Source organism: Mixophyes fleayi, chromosome 8, assembly GCF_038048845.1.
Source record: "Mixophyes fleayi isolate aMixFle1 chromosome 8, aMixFle1.hap1, whole genome shotgun sequence".
In the NCBI taxonomy this organism is placed as follows: domain Eukaryota; kingdom Metazoa; phylum Chordata; class Amphibia; order Anura; family Limnodynastidae; genus Mixophyes; species Mixophyes fleayi.
The window spans coordinates 38,616,207-38,636,953 of NC_134409.1; the positions used below are offsets into that span (position 1 = coordinate 38,616,207).

The window sequence follows — 20,747 nt, forward strand, 5'->3', positions numbered from 1 at the left end:
TCTTTGGCTTAATGGCAATTTTGCATATGCTTCCATTTTACTTTGTTATTCATCAATGGATAATCACAGAATATACATATTAAACTTGACCACATGGCCAGATTATTCAATAGGCTGACTAGGTTTCAGTCTAGGGCACTAGACTGTAGGGGAGCAGTGTAGAAATATTATCAGTCTCATTTTGAAAAAAGGCAAGTGGAGATGATTTTTGAAAATACAGAAACATATACATTTTTGGTGGGGAAGTTAATATTTATTTAGTCACAACATTAAAGTCATTTGAATAGTTAATGCATGTATTATAATATGATATTTACCTGGAGGGCATTGTTGTGTGGTTGGGGGAGGACACTCACCAGTGTCTATCCGTTCCACACCAAGCACCAGTTGTTTATCGATGCAAGCCAATGCAGCACACTCCAGAGGGCTGAGGTTCAAAGATGCCAAGGCAGGGGCGCACGGAGGATTGTCGGGAGGGGGGGGGTTCTCCCCGCCGACCCAAACCCCCCCCCAAAAAAAACGCTCTGCTTTGCCGGCGCTGTCCTATACAGCAGCCACGGCGCTGTCTAAGAAGCGTCTGCGGCGGTGCTGTATACAATGCAGCACCGCCGCGGATGCTTCTTTGACAGCGCCGCGGCTGCTGTATAGGACAGTGGCCACTTAGTTAGCACAGGGGGGGTTTCTAGAGACTCAGAAACCCCCCCTGCGTGCACCACTGCAAGGGACCACCACCTGTCTTTCTCGCATGTCGGATGAAGGAGAAGGAGAAGCCTCTGGAGGAACCCCTTGAGGAACCTCTGGAGCACATGGAGGACCCCCCAGGAGACCCAGCAGGAGCAGGCAGGGAGCCCACCCAAGCCCCTGAAGAAGTATGTAAGTATCTTGATTTAATAATCTAGTAGAATATTTAATTGGGTTAGTTTAGCATACAAGTATAGACTTCAAAATTAATTTATTTGCTAAATCTGTATTTGCCTAGGCTGAGGCAAAGCGTGCTATTATACTGCTATAATATAATATTATTGCTATGACTAAATGGGTCTGTCTAAATGTTTGCCCTTGAGTAAAGCAACCCCCCACAATACATTTGCATGTGCCTCCAAATGCAGTCCTCTGGCTAGTACTATGTTCACACTAAGAAAATTTCTATTAATGTAGCTGAACTCTGCAGAGCTAGAAAAATGTGGGACCAATTTACACCCACAGAACAAATATGTGTTTCTCAAATGTAATGATGTTGTGGTGTTAAAAATGTAGTCTTTTAATTGGATTTTTTTTTTTTTGCAGGTGCTGAAAAACCCCATCCTCCAATGCACATTATTATCCCCAAAAAAATTAATAAACAAAACAAATGTCAAAATATTTAGAATTAATAAAAATTAAGTATTTCTTTATTTGGTTACAAAAAATGTTTGTAATTTCAAAAAGCTTGTTTTTTTAAGCAAATGTGTAATAATGAGATATATTTGTCAGTAAAGTGTATTAGAAATATTGCTCTCATGGTATAATGTAGGGTGTTGAGGTAATGCACTGAGAAGGTTAATATGATATAATAGTCAGGAAATATCAGTGTTTAGGAGTAATAAGGTCAATTAGGGTAATTAAGGAAATGCATGCATGTGCATTCAGATGTGAATTAGGAGTAAATACACATGTAGTTAAAAAGGTGCAAGTGCTCCAAAATCACTTAGAAGAGCAAAATACACCTATGTGCGATTTACTTTAGGTGAGTTTCTACCATTATCACATTAGTACGTATTACTCAGATACTCTTGCTTTTGAACATGGGCATACGTATACACAGTTTATGTGCTCTTTTTAAAAGTGCAAGTTGTGTACGAATATGAATCAGGACCTTAAACTGCACACTCATACGGACAGCACACTGCCTGCATTTAGAGACCATAATGATTCTGCTTTGTCCAATTCATCAACAAATGTCCAATGATTTATGAACTTTTCTCACATTATACAGCATCATGTTGAATGAAGTACATTTAAGTGATGTTTGTTGTGGACTAGATGATTACATTTTACTGAAGTATGTATTAAATATTGTTCATTTTGATATACAGGAAATACTAAGGGTGAAAATTAATATTTATTGTAATTAATATTCCACCCAACCAAAAATCTTTAACTTATGTTTCTTTTATTAAATGTAGGCTGCTTCAACTTGCAGACAATAATAAAAGCTGGGATAAGAGAATGCAATCATCACTGCAAAAATAAGGAGACTTGTGGACATGAATGCTGTGAGTTTCTACATATTACTGTAATGAACTGACCGAAAGAGCAGTTAAAGCCAGTGGAGGTCATTTATGAAATGCAAAATGGTGCTTCCGCAACACATATGCAGCCTTAGACCCGCCGTGTGCCTGCCTTTGCACAGGTGCACCTAGATGTTTCCTGGGGCACATAGGAATGTGGAGCAAAAGGTCCATGTTTGCACAGGCAGAGGGGAGGAGTGATGCCATTCCTACTGAAGTATGGAGCAGGAGGACCAGTGCAGGAATTTTCAGGGTATTCCTTGCTGTGCACAGCTACTCCACAAAAAGAGTTCTACACTTTTAATGAGACAAAAGCAGTTCCCATGCACAGTGCACAACAAATAAAAACAACTAATTAAAAATCAACCACAGTGCTAGACATAGGCTAATTTTCCTGAGGCTCATTTTCACTATAACCGAAGTCTCCCTATCATAGTGGAAACCATTACAGGCTCTCTAGTACTAGGATTTATTTCGAATTTGAGGAATATGTCACATTTTTAATTATTTATTTTACACAGTCTACTGCGTACTCTGTATTGGGACTGTTTAATTACAGGTCACGAGTTGTGTGGTGTAATACATTACCCAGAGAGTGCCTGCAAATGGGGTTCTCTGCAGGTCCAATTAAATGTGTAGGACAAAACCTGATCTTTGCCAACCTGTGGCAGAGAAGTGCATTTCAGTGGGAGCCAGTCCACTTTGAACATTTGAATTTTGCATGACCTCTGAGCTTTTAATGGGAAGCGCTTTGCGCTTTTCAGTGGCACTTCTGCTGTAGAGAAGTATATTTCTGGGTGTACTTTGTCCAGTGTAAAAGTAGAGGAGGCTGCCTTAGGTGGGCACGACCTGTTAAAATCTGAGACCAGGGAACAGGAGTTTTGAATTTTTTCAGTAATGTCTAGGTTTTTTTTTATTAATTGACAATTTTGTAAAGTTTAATATTATTAAAGTACAAAAGTGCACTGTTGATGCTCTGATGAAAATTCATTGCAAGTGCCACCTCCATTTATATTCACATATGAACTGTGTTGCATATAGAAGACTGTGTGAGTTTATGCCTTTATGTAAAAAAAACAACACATCTTCATATACTGAAGCATTGCTGCGTCACAACTCTGATAGCCATAGATTTGATTCTAACCAGAGCCCTATCTCTGTGTAATTTGTATGTTCTCCTTGTGTTTGCATGGGCTTCCTTCAGTTGTTCTGGTTTCTTCCCAGGGTCCTAAAACATACTGATAGGTTAATAGGCCACTGACAAAAATTGAACCCTAGGGGCATGTGTGTATGAGAGTTTAGATTGTAAGCTCCAATGAGGCAGGGACTGATGTGGATGATTACATATTATCTGTACAGCATTGCGTAATATGATAGTTAAATATAAACAATAATAATAAAACTTGTTTTAATAAAAGGATGACCTTGACTAGCCTGGATTTACCTTGATGCTAAAGAATTAATTATCCACAAATTTTAATGATCTGTTTAGAGGCAATACAAATGTTTGTGAGATGTAGATGTATGTACCTCATTTTAAGATACAATTTGTGATGTAATGTATTTATTTTAACCATCTTAGAAATGGTAATTACAAACTGAGACAGATCACATTTACACATTAAAATATATTCTGTTTATTTACAAATAACAGGTAAAACTGGAGTTACCCATAAGGCTGACAATAAAACTAATTCAAACTTCTCTTCATATCTAAGTGATCTAAGGAGTCGAAATTCAGTTTCATCAGCTCCACCAGTAAAGAGACTAAAGGTAACATGATCAAAAAGGTAGGATGAGGAAATTCAAAGAACATATCATTACATAAAATGGCTTTTGCGACATCAGCACATAGATTACTTAATGAATGTTACATTAGCCAGGATAGTTAAACTAACGTCATGCAGAGAGAGCAGCTAGCATGCTGCAGAAGAGCAGACCCCCACTGTGGCATCCACAACAGCACAAGATGGGTATCTGATGTTTATGAGACAGAGACGTCTCACGTTGTCTCTGCGTTCAGTGTCTTTCAGCAGAGCAGTAATTGTTTCCTTTAATTCATGTCTGGGAACTCAGTTTCAGTGAATGATAAAAGGATAGTAAACTAGTACAAAAGCTATAACTATATTACCATAATTTTATGAGGACATGGCATTCCTTTTAGAATAATGCATTTACAGGATTAAAGATGGTCAACATATTCACAACAGGGTTTAAGAAAACTTGGGATCACATTTTTAAATAGAATATTTCATTTATTTCCTAATTTAAACATAAAATCTTAAATGTAGCTTTAGAAGCTGAAACACGTTATACTTTGTGAGTTATTGCCCATGAAATTGTAAATGCTCAGTAACTAGAAGCAACCATTCAGCAATTAGCTTTGATATATTTAGATCAGTGATGGACAACAGGTGGCCATAGGTCCACATGTGGCCCTCCAGCTCCTTCCTGCTTTATTGTCAGATTTGTTTGTTAAAGCTTTTAACTCTTGTTTAAAATGCCTGGTGCTACATTATTGCTGATAGGTGTCCTTTTAATTTATTAAATGTATTGTTTTAACATATTACTGAGATTAAGGGCAATGTGTGACCATTTTTAAGGTTAGAGGGCTGTCCATGCGGACCCTAAAGTGTATCAGGTTGTCTATCACTGATTTAGATCAAGTTACGCATAAAAACGCAACATGGTATGTTAATGGCAAGGCCAATACTTGAAAAAGTGTCTGCATTTACTGACATCCTACCTTATCTCTTTAATTGCTTCCATCAAAGTTGCATAGCCAGTGGGGAACCCAAACTTAGACACCAGTCTGTCAGCACACTTATCAATATGTCCAATATATACTGTATAGCAAGAGGAAATATCTGCCCTATCCCCTTGTGTAGTGACTTTCTACTTCTACAATATCTAAGAAACTGAAGCACAGGCTGAGTGCAGATTTTTTTAGTCCAATCACACTGAGTTTCCTCTGGTGACATACCATTACACCCACTTCAGCTAGTCTCAGTTCATATGGCTACCTCTTATTTTGTGCAATAAATCATTATATCTCCTAGATGCAGATGCAAAGTGAGACAAAAAGTAGGAGTCTACAGAAGTTTGTCTTCAAGCCTAAAGCTCATATGACAGCCTTTTTGCGGTAATATATTATATTTATAGAATAATCAGATGAACTAATTTGATTGTGTAGGATTGCAAGGTTCCTCTGGACAAATGGTGCAATTTGTCCCCCTCCGCCACCCCATGTCATATGCGGGTAAAATGTTGGATTTATACAAGCCTTGCCAATCCCATAGGTGAACTATGAAAGTGTATGTGACTAGATTTAAACCACATGTGCCAAGTGCTGGGAGCTCCATCCCTAAGTATATAACAATACAACATACATTATGCGTGTGTGTGTACTTGCATTCATATGCTTGTGGGGACATTGACCTGTTTACACACCAACACTGTGGGGACCTGAGTCATAGTGGGGACAAAATTAGAGATCCCCACAAAGGTTCTCAAGGCTAATCAATGTAGGGGACCTTGCTGATATGCTCAGCATAAAAATCTGGTATGTTCTCACAAGTCACATTTTTCGGAACAAAAGCATGAATGTGTCCGATGGGGAGGGGAGAAAGTGTGTGTGCTTCCCACTGCTATAGGCCAGTATTCCGTCTTAATGTATAGCAGGAAACAGAAGTGACTGCATCCTGCGGCGCTTCGTACACCAAGCGGGTAAAGACACAGTTGAATCCGTCTGCTGCTGAAGGTAAAGCGGGGTTGCTGAAGCATGACAGAGCCCACCCGCAGCTCCAACTATAGCCCAAAGAGCAGTGGAGACGAGTATGCCCATGACATTTCGGAGGAGAGCGGTTCAGACACCAGTGGTGATGCCCCGTTGCCCACCAGCGCAGCAGTGTGCAGGTACCAAGACATGAGTTCTATGTACGACCAGTCTCGACTTTCTGCTAGCCGTGTTTTAAACACAGAGGGTCGGAGAGACGACGCGGTGTCTGTCCAAACGCTATCCAGAAACAGTGATGGCTCCAGGGCATATAACAGAAAGCAGTTCTACCTATACTGTAAGAAACCCCTCTTAAAAATTGCCCGGCACATGGAGCATGTTCACCGCAATAAGACTGAAGTAGCCTGGGCCCTGAAATTCCCCAAGCACTCGAAAGAAAGGTGCATGCAATTGGCACATCTTCGCAATAGGGGCAACTTTGCACACAATGCTGAGGCAATGAGGGCAGGCCATGGCATTCTGGTCCCGTGCAAACTTCCAGACAAAGAGATGGATGCTGAAGGCTTCATGCACTGTGTAGCCTGCCAGGGCTTGTTTGCAAGGAAATACCTGTGGCGACACATGAAGAGATGTAAGCTAAACCGAAGGGGCAAGAAGCTCACACCTGGCAAGAACAACAGAGTCCAGTCACTGTGCGCCTTTGCTCAGCCTGTTCCACCTGACATCAATGAAGCTCTTGAGAGATACGACCCAGGATGAAGTCTTTCTCGCAGTCAAAAATGATCGATGCAGCTGGGACAGCATCTGTTCAACCGGGTCGGATCAGATGTTGGCAGGCACGAGTACATCCGTCAGAAGCTTAGAGAAATGGGTAGGCTACTGCTACAGGCCAGAAGAGCTAGCCCCTTTGGAGAGGATGGAAGACTCTACTGCCCCATCGAACTTTCTGATCGTAGTAGACGCTGTGAAGCTGGTAGCTGGCTATGATAAGGAAACAGGTACATTTAAGATGCCCTCGCTGGCACTCAAGATCAGGCACGGCCTGCAAAAGAGAGTGAGCATTGTGGAGTGCCGAGCCATGATGGAGGGCTGCACTGCTGCGGTTGAAAACACACAGAATTTCTGGAAGCTATATGAGGCAAGATGGAACGAGTTGATCTCAACGGCTGCCTTGAAAACGTGGAACATGCCTCAGTTCTTACCTTTCACGGAAGATGTGAAAAAGATGCACTTGTACCTCGATGAGAAGCAGCAAGCCTACCAAAGTGGGTTATCCACCGAGCCTACAGTTAACCACCGGGCACTACTTGCAAAAGTCACCCTGGCACAGGTGATCTTGTTCAATCAAAGAACTGAAAGGGAAGTTTCAAAAATGTTGCTGACTACCTTCTCCTCAAGAGATACCTCTGATCTCCACGAAGATGTGTCCCTAGCGCTTTCCGAGGTTGAGAGGAAGCTCTGCCGGCACTTCACTCACATTGAAATCCGAGGAAAATGAGGGAGAAAAGTTCCCATCCTGCTTACACCAGCCAAGCAAGCTGCAATGGAACTTCTCGCAGAAAAGCGTGACAAATGTGGAGTGGATAGCCAAAATGTCTACATGTTCGCCAGAAAGCTGCCTTGTCACACTTCAGAGGCTCCAATTGCAAACGACTGTTTGCCCGAGAGTATCCCCACACGCTGTCTTCCACGAAGCTTGGAAAGCACATTGCCACTTTCTCGAAGGTCCTTAACTTAAATGACACAGAACTGGATCAGTTGGCAAACTTCCTTGGCCATGACATCAGGGTGCACCGACATTATTACCTCCTCCCAGAAGGTACCCTCCAACTCGCCAAGAACAGCAAACTGTTAATGGCTCTCGAGAGTGGCAGATTGGCCAAATTCAAAGGCAAGAATTTGGACGAGATGCACATTGATCCGGACAGTAAGTGGAAAATCTGGTGTCTGATGTATGTTTTTGACTTTTACCTTGGTCATTTACATATCTGTTTCTTTTTAGAACTGGTCCAGCTACAGAGCGACATCTCAGATGATGAGCAATCCCCCGTGACATTGGGACAAGTGGCCAAGCCGATAGTCGACCACTTCCACATCAGAAGAGAGGCGGTGTATGGACCTGGCAACACGGGACCAGTGCCCAGCCATGGCTTCCACAGGTAGGTGTAGCACACAGTTTTGCTAGGCAGAAGAACTTTGCCTTCTCTGTATTTTGCAGAGCCATAATGGACCACTCTACTTCCTTTCAGGTTGCAAAGTAGTGAGGAGTAAATCCTGGGACAGAGAGGAGGTCCAGGCTGTGGAGAAACACCTGATGAGGTTTATACAGACATGTCGGGTGCCCGGAAAGCAAGACTGTGTTGCGTGCCTCATGGCTGAACTATCCATACTCAAAGATCGGAACTGGTCAGGGGTGAAATTCTACATTAAGAACCGTATAACAGCTTTAAAGAGGGGTCAAACTTGTTGAAATGATGCAAAGTGGTTGAACAGCACTGTAATCTCCATGGCTGTGTCAGTGTAAGCGGGCATGCGGATATCCTCAGACAGCCAGGATGCACAAAGCTTTCCCTACCATTGTTATTATTTATTCATTTATGTATGTAGGAATGTTGATGTCCTCAGACAGTCAAAATACATGACACTTTCCCCATCTTGCAGTCCGTGTCAGTACTTTATGCAGTGTCAAAGTGCAAATCTCATGTGGTAACTCTGGTGACCACTCCTACACATACCCCTATGATTGAAAAAATTCTGGCGCTGATAGGTGTAAATTCAGAATATTTCTAGCGAAAGCCACAATCACAGTTGTGAAGGATTGGTGAAATCCTAGAGAAGAATACAATATAAGAAATGTACACACAGCGCTGAGAGTGGCATTCGCTCTATATATAAATTTGTGGAATACAAAGTATCAAATTATATAAGTAATTTTATAAATGTTATTGCACAATATAATAAAAACAATGTTCAATGATGATAAATCAATTTCATGATCAGTGCACTGATCTAACATGTCACCAGAACATACATAATTCAATTTCTTAAAAGCAATCTTAAATTCCTCAAATAATGCATGAACAATCCAATATTTGATATGATAAGGGTGTAAAGCATAAAACATGTAGCTAAGTGAAAAAGGGTTTATAAACACAATTAAATATCTCAATTAATAAACCTCAAAATGAATGTCTCACAAATAACTCTTGAATCCTACTCAGGTGCCGGCTTGAAAATAATCCATTACCTCGCCGCTGACATGGGCGGTGATAAATAGCCTCCGTTCAATAGTATAGAGGACTTGTTCTTTCTAAGTATAGGCCAATAAAAACAGATCTCCTATGCGCAGATTGTTCAAATATACAGGTTTTCTTCAAAAGATAGGAAAAAATAAGTATATGTGCACATATGAAAACATTGACTAATTATCTCACTGTGATAAACAGACACCGGTATAGCCACACTGTGAATTCTCAAATGCTGAGATCGCACCACACAGTTCAAATATGAGAACTGATCTCCAATACTCACAATACTAAAATACTGCCAAAGTAAAAGTTAATAAGGTAGGGTAATCCAACCTGAATATAGTCGCCGTCCTTAGGGCTGATAACCCACTTGTTTCTTAGCGGCCAGACCACAGAATTCAAACCGCTGAATATTATCCCAATATCAGGACTTTCACAGATGCATACTCATGGCAGATGATCGCTTGGAGATCCAAATCTAAATGTACATTCTTATTATTCCATCCTGATGGAATGTGTGTTTGTGTGTGTGTGTGTATATATATATTTATTTATATATTGTAACAAAAACACTGCAATAATGTTTTTGGGCAGGTATGTCTATCCCATGTCTCTGATCTACGTTTTAAAACCCCAGGAAACTATTTGCCTATATTTAAACATAGAAACATACAGTATGATGGCAGATAAGATCCGCTTGGCCGAATTTAGTCTGCCCATTTTTTTTATTAACCTGTGGTTACCTCAAACCCTATTGGATCCTTAGTTCTTTGTAAGGCTATTCTTATGTCTATCCCAAACATATTTAAATTTCTCTACAGTATTAGCCTCTAACACTACTAATAAGTGGCTATTCCACTAGCCTTTCTGTATAGTAGACAGCTTGCTAAGGGCTTTTGGCCTTTGGTAAAGGGTTCCTGAGGTTATGGATGGCGAGTGAGGGGGGATTCCATCCATTACGTCCAGTTCAGTTCTTTTGGTCCCCAAGCCTACAGAAAGGCTGATCAGCACTTGCAACTGATGAAGGGTGTTAAAAAGCAGCCAGGCTAGACATCCTCGCTGCTCTCCTTGGGGGGAAGGAACTGCAGTGTCTCTGTAAGAGAAAGCCTGATATTTGTTGCAAGTAAACTATACCTGCTGGAATTTCTAATGCTTTGTTTTATAGTTTGACAGTTAGGTATGACTTGTGCTTAGTTAGTGTAGGTGTCACTCACCGGACCGTGAGTGCCTCTTCCCGGACATTTAGGAACCGTGGCCGTCCACCATCCTGAGGGTCTGCGCATGCGCAGCCCTTTTCTATACTTCAGTGTATACCCCTTTAACTTAATTGGCAGATCAGGCAACCTCCCTATATTAAGCACCTGTGGTCACTACCACGTTGCCTGATCTTGGAGTCTCATTCCTCATGAGTCTCTGAAGGTGTTCCTGTATTACTTGTGTATTCAGTGCTGCTGATTCCTGTGGTTTCCAAACCACTTCTACTACTGTGGTTCCATACCACTTCTACCATCAACTTTATCATCATGACTGTTTGCTGATTCCTATCCGCTGCCTCCGTGCACTACAGTCTTCTACACCACTTCAACGTTATTTTATATCAATGTGACTGTTTGCTCATTGCTATCCGCTGCCTCCGTGCACTCCAGCTTTTACCTCACTCACCTGCTTCTCATCAAGTCTGTTTGCTGATTTCTATCCGCTGCCTCTGTGCACTACAGTCTCCTGCTTGCAACTCGCCTGTGTTCAACATCGTGACTGCCAGCTGACTACTATCCGCTGCCTCTGTGCACTACAGTCTCCTGCTTGCAACTCGCCTGTGTTTAACATCGTGACTGCCAGCTGACTACTATCCGCTGCCTCTGTGCACTACAGTCTCCTGCTTGCAACTCGCCTGTGTTCAACATCGTGACTGCCAGCTGATTACTATCCGCTGCCTCCGTGCACTACACTCTCATCTCATCTTTGCTGTGACTTCCTCGAGACTGCCGCTTTTCATTACCATCTGCTACACTTCGTGATCTACAGCTCCGGCCCTGCGCTGCACTCCTGTTTCCCATCGCTGTTGGTTCCTGTGGTTGCTACTGGTTACCTCCGTGTGCCGCTGAGTCCTGCCGCTGTGGTCAGCGCTATCGTCCATCTCCTGCTGATCCACTCTCCACGCCTTCACGTGTTCCACTGGCCTCTACCCTCCTGTCAGCATTGGATTTGTATCTCTTCTACTACCCTCTGCTGGATCATCTCCATTCTCCTGGGTTTCCTATGAGTCCAGTTCCACGTGTTGCTGACTCCTGTGGATTCGTGTCCCTGTCGGTCTACTCACCTGTGCGCTGCACCTGCTAGACCGCTGCTTCTCCTATCCAGGGACTTCCTATCCAGTCGGCCTCCAGCCGCTCAGGTACCGCTGCAATCCCATCTGACTGCTACTGCTGAACCACGGTATGCATACTTCTCATTGACTGTGCTGTGTATTGCATATCTTGCTGGACTGTGTTTGGTTCTCTCTGGAGTCTGCTATCCGCTGAGTCTATTGCCATCATTGACTGTGTTATCATTGTGCTGGACTACTTCAAGAGACTTTCTAGATTGCAGACCTGATCAGTCATTTACATATATATATACCTATATTGTGCATATTACTGTGGATCGTGTATAAGGTGCCTGTGTATATCCTGTGTTGCAGTCTTCCCCCGTGCACCTCCTCACATATATATGCAGTGGTACAACTTGCTGATGTCAGACCACTGATCCCTGTTTCCGGTATCACCTGTTCCATTATCCTCTCACAGAGCAGTGGTACAACTTGCTACCGCAGACCACTGACTACCTGGATACCTCCACTTGGATTCCATTCCTTCACTCAGACAGCGGTACAACTTGCTACCCGCAGACCGCTGACTCTCATCACCTCCTTGTTTCTGTTGGACATTCCACCTCACTATAGCAGTGGTACAACTTGCTATCGCAGACCACTGACTACCTTCACGTGTCCTTGTCCATACAGTTCCTTGTGTATCATTACCTCATTATTACCAGTGTTGCTAGTCATAGACTTTCCTGAGCATCTCATCGGCCATCATTTCATGTTCCGTGATCACCCAGCTACCAGAGTACCCTATTACCATCTACATTGCTCTGGTAAGCCTACCATCTGGTGATCCCTGGGTAAAGACTCCTAGTGCCCGTGACAGTAAGATCAGGCCATGACAGACCCAGATGTGGAACCTACCGCCAAAGAGATGCTGCAACATCTGGTTAGCCGTGTGGAGCAACAGGATGCCCGCCAACAGCTGTTACTTCAGTGTTATCAGTCATTAACCTCCCAAGGTACATCTGGACAGACTGTGACAGCTACTACTGAAGCTCCTGTGCTTTCCTCCGTTTCCCCATTGCCATCCCAGGTGTCTATAGCTTCCACGCTTCACCTGCCTACTCCGTCAAAGTACGATGGAGACCCCAAAACTTGTAGGGGTTTCCTTAACCAATGTTCAGTCCATTTTGAGCTCCAACCTCAAAATTTTTCTACCCATCGTTCCAGAGTGGCCTATCTTATCTCTTTGTTTTCAGGACAAGCCCTGGCTTGGGCCTCCCCTCTGTGGGAGAGGAACGATCCAATATTACAAGATAGTGCCAAATTCATTTCTACATTCCGAAGTGTGTTCGATGAACCAGGTCGTGTGACCTCCGCTGCTTCCAGCATCCTCCGTCTGCGACAAGGATCTCATACTGTAGGCCAGTACGTCATTCAATTTAGGATCTTAGCCTCTGAACTTCAGTGGAACACTGAAGCCCTAGTTGCCGCCTTCTGGCAGGGGCTTTCCGATAAAATTAAAGATGCACTGACTACCCAAGAGCTTCCTTCGTCACTTGAAGATTTGATCTCTCTATGCCATCGTGTTGATATGAGATTTCGTGAAAGAGAGGCTGAGAAAACGACTTCTGCTAAAGCACCTTTTCGCTCTAACCCTCAATTTCGTCCAGTGTCACCCGCTGTGATTCCCATGGAGATTGGACGTTCCAAGTTATCTTCTGAGGAGAGGAAACGAAGAGTCAAGAATAGACTCTGTATCTATTGTGCTGATTCCACTCATGTCCTCAGCTCCTGCCCTAAGAGATCGGGAAATGCCAGGCCCTAACTAGTTCTGGAGAGGTGAAGTTAGGGTCCCTGGAGTCCTCTCCATCGTCTATGAAATCTAAAGTCTGCGCTTTTGATGTGACTATTTCCTTTGCTACCAAGACCTTTGAGTCACAGGCATTGATTGATTCCGGAGCAGCAGGAAATTTTATTTCCAAATCGTTAGTTAATCAATGGTCTCTACCAATGATTACCTTAAAAACTCCCATTACTGTGACGGCTATCGATGGATCACGTCTCATCAACGGTCTCATCACCCAGAGTACGTCTCCAGTAACCCTTCAGATTGGTGCTCTGCATCATGAAGAGATATCGTTTTTAATTCTTCCTGTTACGACAAGTCCGATTGTCCTAGGCCTTCCATGGCTTCAGTGTCATTCTCCCCAGATTGACTGGCGCACCCCTCAAGTCACGTCTTGGGGGCCTGAATGTCACCATCATTGCCTTTCCCAAGTCATTCCTCTCAAGGTACAGCAAGCTTCCATTTCAGCTATTTCACCGGGACTCCCTCCTCAATATGCTTCATTTACCGATGTTTTTGATAAAGCTCAGTCTGAACGTCTTCCTCCTCATCGTTCTTGGGATTGTCCGATTGATCTTCTTCCTGGCAAGACTCCTCCCAGAGGCCGGGTCTATCCACTCTCGTTACCTGAAACTCAAGCTACATCTGAATATATACGGGAGAACCTCCAGCGTGGGTTCATTCGACCTTCCACCTCGCCCGCTGGAGCTGGGTTCTTCTTTGTCAAAAAGAAGGATGGATCATTATGCCCTTGTATAGATTTTCGTGGACTCAATGCCATTACTATCAAGAACCGGTATCCCATTCCGTTGATCACTGAGCTATTTGACCGCATTAAGGGAGCCCGTATTTTTACTAAGTTGGATCTTCGTGGTGCTTACAATTTAATCAGAATCCGTTCCGGTGACGAATGGAAGACGGCGTTTAACACCAGAGACGGGCATTACGAATATCTGGTAATGCCTTTCGGGCTATGTAATGCCCCCGCTGTTTTTCAGGGCTTCATCAATGAGATTTTTCGGGACTTATTATATGTATGTGTCGTCGTCTACCTGGACGACATATTGATTTTTTCACAGGACCTGCCTTCTCACCACCAACATGTGGCAGAAGTCCTCTCCAGGCTACGGAAAAATTCATTGTTCTGTAAATTAGAAAAATGTTCATTCGAATTACCCCAGATTCCATTCTTGGGGTATATTGTTTCCGGAGTTGGTCTGAAGATGGATCCTGACAAAGTAAATGCTGTACTACATTGGCCCCAGCCAACTACTCTTCGTGCCATCCAGCGTTTTTTAGGTTTTGCCAATTACTATAGACGCTTCATTCAAGACTTTTCTTCCATTGCATCTCCTATTGTGGCCCTGACTCGTAAAGGGGCTAATCCTAAGCAATGGTCTACTGAGGCTATTCAAGCCTTTCAAACATTAAAAGAGTCCTTCTCTTCGGCTCCAATCCTTCGTCAGCCTGATGTGACACTCCCTTTTTTCCTAGAAGTAGATGCCTCTAATGTGGGCTTAGGAGCTATTCTCTCCCAACGCTCGGAACAGCAAAAATTCCACCCTTGTGCCTTCTATTCTCGGGGTCTCCTACCCGCAGAGAAGAATTATACCATCGGAGACAAGGAATTACTGGCTATCAAAGCCGCATTAGAGGAATGGAGATACTTGTTGGAGGGAGCTCGCCATCCGGTGACGATCTTCACGGATCATAAGAACTTGTCATATCTCCAGTCTGCCCAATGCTTGAACCCTCGTCAAGCAAGATGGTCTCTTTTCTTTTCCCGTTTTGAATTAATAATTACCTTCAAACCAGCTGCCAAGAACAAAAAAGCTGATGCCTTATCTAGAGCCTTTGCTACATCCTCTGATATAGAAGAGGTTTCCAACCATACCATTCTAGACCCCAAATGTATCTCACTGGCTGCTTCATCCACCAAAACGCTACCATTTGGGAAGACCCTCGTGCCTCCTACTCTAAGGAGGAAAATCCTTTCGTGGTTCCATGCCTCTCGTTTTTCTGGACACGCCGGTGAACACAAGACTTTTGAGATCCTCTCTCGAAGTTACTGGTGGCCTTCAATGAGGAGAGATGTCAAAGAGTTCATTGCTTCCTGTGAATTATGTTCGCAATTCAAATCCTCCCGCAGAACCCCAGCAGGGTTGCTGCGACCACTACCCATTCCGTCCAAACCATGGACCCATATTAGTATGGATTTCGTTACTGACTTACCACCTAGTAAGAACCATAACACTATTTGGGTCGTAGTGGACAGATTTTCGAAGATGGCTCATTTCATCCCTCTGTCTGGTTTGCCTTCCTCGTCTATCCTGGCTGAACATTTCATTAAAGAGATCTTCCGTATCCATGGATGTCCATCTGAGATTGTGTCTGATAGAGGAGTACAATTCGTGTCCAGATTCTGGCGAGCCCTTTGTAAAACCTTGGGCATACGATTAGCACTCTCATCTTCTTACCATCCACAATCCAATGGACAAACCGAACGTGTCAATCAAGATCTTGAGACTTTTATAAGGATATTTTCATCAGCCAATCAAGACAACTGGGTAGAGTTACTCCCTTGGGCTGAGTTCGCCCATAACAACATGTACCATGAGTCATCATCCAAAACTCCATTCTTTGTGGTCTACGGTCACCATCCGTCTTTTCCGGAATTTCCTGCCCTCCCGCCCACCCAAGTTCCTGCGGTGGAGACTGTTTGTCAGACCTTTAAAAATATCTGGTCTCAGGTTAGAACCTGTTTGAAGAAGACATCTGTCAAATATAAATCTTTCGCTGATAAGAAGAGGCGGGCTATTCCACCACTAAAAATTGGAGATCGTGTCTGGTTATCCACAAAAAATATTCGTTTGAAGGTTCCATCCATGAAATTCGCCCCTCGTTTTATTGGTCCATATAGGATCATTCAAGTTATCAATCCAGTATGTGTGAAACTCCTTCTTCCTAAGAGTCTTCGGATTTCTAATGCCTTCCATGTATCTTTGCTCAAACCTCTTATTATCAACCGTTTTTCAACTCCTCCCTCAGCTCCGCAGCCAGTTCAAGTCCATCAGGAGGAGGATTTTGAGATTACCGAGGTACTAGATGCAAAAATTTCGCGAGGAGTCCTCCACTTCCTCGTTCATTGGAAGGGCTTTGGTCCTGAGGAGCGCTCTTGGATCAAAGCTGAAGATCTTAATGCTCCTGCCCTTTTGAAGAAGTTTTACTCCAAAAATCCGGACAAGCCCGGTTCCAGGCGTTCTGTGCCCACCTTTAAAAGGGGGGGTACTGTCACTCACCGGACCGTGAGTGCCTCTTCCCGGACATTTAGGAACCGTGGCCGTCCACCATCCTGAGGGTCTGCGCATGCGCAGCCCTTTTCTATACTTCAGTGTATACCCCTTTAACTTAATTGGCAGATCAGGCAACCTCCCTATATTAAGCACCTGTGGTCACTACCACGTTGCCTGATCTTGGAGTCTCATTCCTCATGAGTCTCTGAAGGTGTTCCTGTATTACTTGTGTATTCAGTGCTGCTGATTCCTGTGGTTTCCAAACCACTTCTACTACTGTGGTTCCATACCACTTCTACCATCAACTTTATCATCATGACTGTTTGCTGATTCCTATCCGCTGCCTCCGTGCACTACAGTCTTCTACACCACTTCAACGTTATTTTATATCAATGTGACTGTTTGCTCATTGCTATCCGCTGCCTCCGTGCACTCCAGCTTTTACCTCACTCACCTGCTTCTCATCAAGTCTGTTTGCTGATTTCTATCCGCTGCCTCTGTGCACTACAGTCTCCTGCTTGCAACTCGCCTGTGTTCAACATCGTGACTGCCAGCTGACTACTATCCGCTGCCTCTGTGCACTACAGTCTCCTGCTTGCAACTCGCCTGTGTTTAACATCGTGACTGCCAGCTGACTACTATCCGCTGCCTCTGTGCACTACAGTCTCCTGCTTGCAACTCGCCTGTGTTCAACATCGTGACTGCCAGCTGATTACTATCCGCTGCCTCCGTGCACTACACTCTCATCTCATCTTTGCTGTGACTTCCTCGAGACTGCCGCTTTTCATTACCATCTGCTACACTTCGTGATCTACAGCTCCGGCCCTGCGCTGCACTCCTGTTTCCCATCGCTGTTGGTTCCTGTGGTTGCTACTGGTTACCTCCGTGTGCCGCTGAGTCCTGCCGCTGTGGTCAGCGCTATCGTCCATCTCCTGCTGATCCACTCTCCACGCCTTCACGTGTTCCACTGGCCTCTACCCTCCTGTCAGCATTGGATTTGTATCTCTTCTACTACCCTCTGCTGGATCATCTCCATTCTCCTGGGTTTCCTATGAGTCCAGTTCCACGTGTTGCTGACTCCTGTGGATTCGTGTCCCTGTCGGTCTACTCACCTGTGCGCTGCACCTGCTAGACCGCTGCTTCTCCTATCCAGGGACTTCCTATCCAGTCGGCCTCCAGCCGCTCAGGTACCGCTGCAATCCCATCTGACTGCTACTGCTGAACCACGGTATGCATACTTCTCATTGACTGTGCTGTGTATTGCATATCTTGCTGGACTGTGTTTGGTTCTCTCTGGAGTCTGCTATCCGCTGAGTCTATTGCCATCATTGACTGTGTTATCATTGTGCTGGACTACTTCAAGAGACTTTCTAGATTGCAGACCTGATCAGTCATTTACATATATATATACCTATATTGTGCATATTACTGTGGATCGTGTATAAGGTGCCTGTGTATATCCTGTGTTGCAGTCTTCCCCCGTGCACCTCCTCACATATATATGCAGTGGTACAACTTGCTGATGTCAGACCACTGATCCCTGTTTCCGGTATCACCTGTTCCATTATCCTCTCACAGAGCAGTGGTACAACTTGCTACCGCAGACCACTGACTACCTGGATACCTCCACTTGGATTCCATTCCTTCACTCAGACAGCGGTACAACTTGCTACCCGCAGACCGCTGACTCTCATCACCTCCTTGTTTCTGTTGGACATTCCACCTCACTATAGCAGTGGTACAACTTGCTATCGCAGACCACTGACTACCTTCACGTGTCCTTGTCCATACAGTTCCTTGTGTATCATTACCTCATTATTACCAGTGTTGCTAGTCATAGACTTTCCTGAGCATCTCATCGGCCATCATTTCATGTTCCGTGATCACCCAGCTACCAGAGTACCCTATTACCATCTACATTGCTCTGGTAAGCCTACCATCTGGTGATCCCTGGGTAAAGACTCCTAGTGCCCGTGACAGTAGGACAGGCAAGGTGTTTATTTTTTTCTGCTAAATAAAACTGGTGGAGGCCAGTTGTACCACAACCTTGGAGTTATGCGATTTTTGGCTCCTTTACACTATCATCTACACCAGTATATGGCACTTGTTCCCCTATCCCGGCTACAACATATATATATATATATATACATATATATATATATATATATATATATATATATATATATATATATACATATATATATATATATATATATATATATATATATATATATATATATATATGTATATATATATATATATATATATATATATATATAATATATGTCTTGTGGCACAAGCACCCTCCTGGAGATGTAAACATGAACAACTTCTTGCTTTGTACTTTGCTTTATTGTCAGAATGGCAAAGTAACTTTTACCACAAAGTTCCACACTTTCTTGTCACCCTAAAGCTAGGATAACAGAGACCAACTCCCTAGCATCCGGCCAAATTGATGAACTCTGGCTTAAACACTTTACACTCCTCCCACAGTGGTTGATGGAGAGGTAACACTCCCACCTTCTTTATAGAGGAGTTCTCCTCAGGTGCTCTTGCTTGATTAGCCTCACTGCAGACACATCCTGTCAGTTGCTGCTAGTTGTGGAAAAAGATATCTCTAAACTACTTTAAAAAGTGTAAGTTAAAGCACACTTTATACTATTATTTTGTCACACATATGTCCTCCATCTTCAAACTAGGTGCACTGCTGTACAAATGTGTAACTCTGTATGCAGCCTTGCCCTAACTCTTCTCTTGTGCTTCTTATTAGAGCAGGCACTATGTGAGCACTACAGCCAGAAGTCAGACCAGTCCTGGCAGGTTTTTCAATGTTATAGCAAAGTATTACAACTGCTCCCACCCAACTACTTCTTAATGCCGCCCGGCTGGCAAGCTTTTCTGTGAAGAACACTGATATATATATATATATATGTGTGTGTGTGATAGATCAGGTTAGGGGTGCCGTCTGTTGGGGTAAACGACAGCACTTCCCACGCAGGGGGCAAGTAATAGCACACCAGACCAGTGCCTCGGTCCAAGTAGCCACAGCTAATTTTAAACATAATATAAATCCTAGGCTGTTCGACTTTAACACAATAAAGAGATCCCTCTCTAAGGTGGAAGGACCTGATGTCCCACACACACAATATAATAGAACTTACAGGTAATATTGGCAGTGTCTCTCACCTGTTCCCCAGGCATTGAGAGACTGAGATAACAGCCTCACAGCCTTTTATCTAGACATCACAGGTGCAGTTCCTAATTAGTCAGCAACTGGCTAGCAGGTTGGTAAACCCGAAATTGGCCTAATGAATGGAGATGCCCTACTCTTCATTTATAACCCCAGAGACCCTACATCGGCTCTTCCTGCAGCCGAAAGGATATTTGGGAAGCACTTTCACCAAACACAATCTCCTTGCAGTTTTTGGGGGATGCACTTATAGTCCTTGATATTATAGTAGTAAACATCAAGGCAACATTAATGCAAAAATTTACTTTTCTTTTAGCAAAGTGGAAATCGCTGTGGCCCTTCCACACAGCAAGGAATGTCCTAAAATGCACCATCTCCACCCGTTTATCTCATTTTAATAATTTCTCTCCACAAGTTGAAATTTAATTTCTGTACTACTCTGCAAAACAAGGTGCACTGCTACACATATTATGTTAGAAAGCCTTTGTACATGGAATGCTGGGAACAGCTTCCCGTAGCAACCACCCTACAGTACTTTCCATACAACACCACTAATGGTGGAATGAACCTTTAGGCGAAAATTGCATTCCATCCACAGGAACCAGGAGAAACTCAGCTACAGAAGAATCCACCAAGAAACCTACACCAGTACAAGCATCCAAACTGCTCTTGATTGAGGAACACACAGAGCACCTTATATTAAGAGCAAAGAGCTACATCACCTTAAAAGACTAACTTATATAGAGCTTTTATTTATCACAAGAGCTATAAACATACAATGTTACAAACATCACTCAGGTTATCAGTACAACAGCAGCCCACAAAAGACAAAATAGCCACCACCAAGGAGGGACCA

The 20,747-nt window shown here is 43.5% G+C and overlaps 1 protein-coding gene across 1 annotated transcript in view; it reads left to right on the forward strand.

Moving 5' to 3' along the window:
- Positions 1-20,747, forward strand: part of HFM1 (helicase for meiosis 1) — a 120,355-nt gene that overhangs the window by 83,858 nt on the left and 15,750 nt on the right. Inside the window, exons 30-32 of the mRNA XM_075184044.1 lie at positions 2,166-2,255; positions 3,925-4,043; positions 5,330-5,412. Of these exons, the coding sequence (XP_075040145.1) occupies positions 2,166-2,255; positions 3,925-4,043; positions 5,330-5,412 (292 nt within the window). The remainder of the gene's footprint in view (positions 1-2,165; positions 2,256-3,924; positions 4,044-5,329; positions 5,413-20,747) is intronic.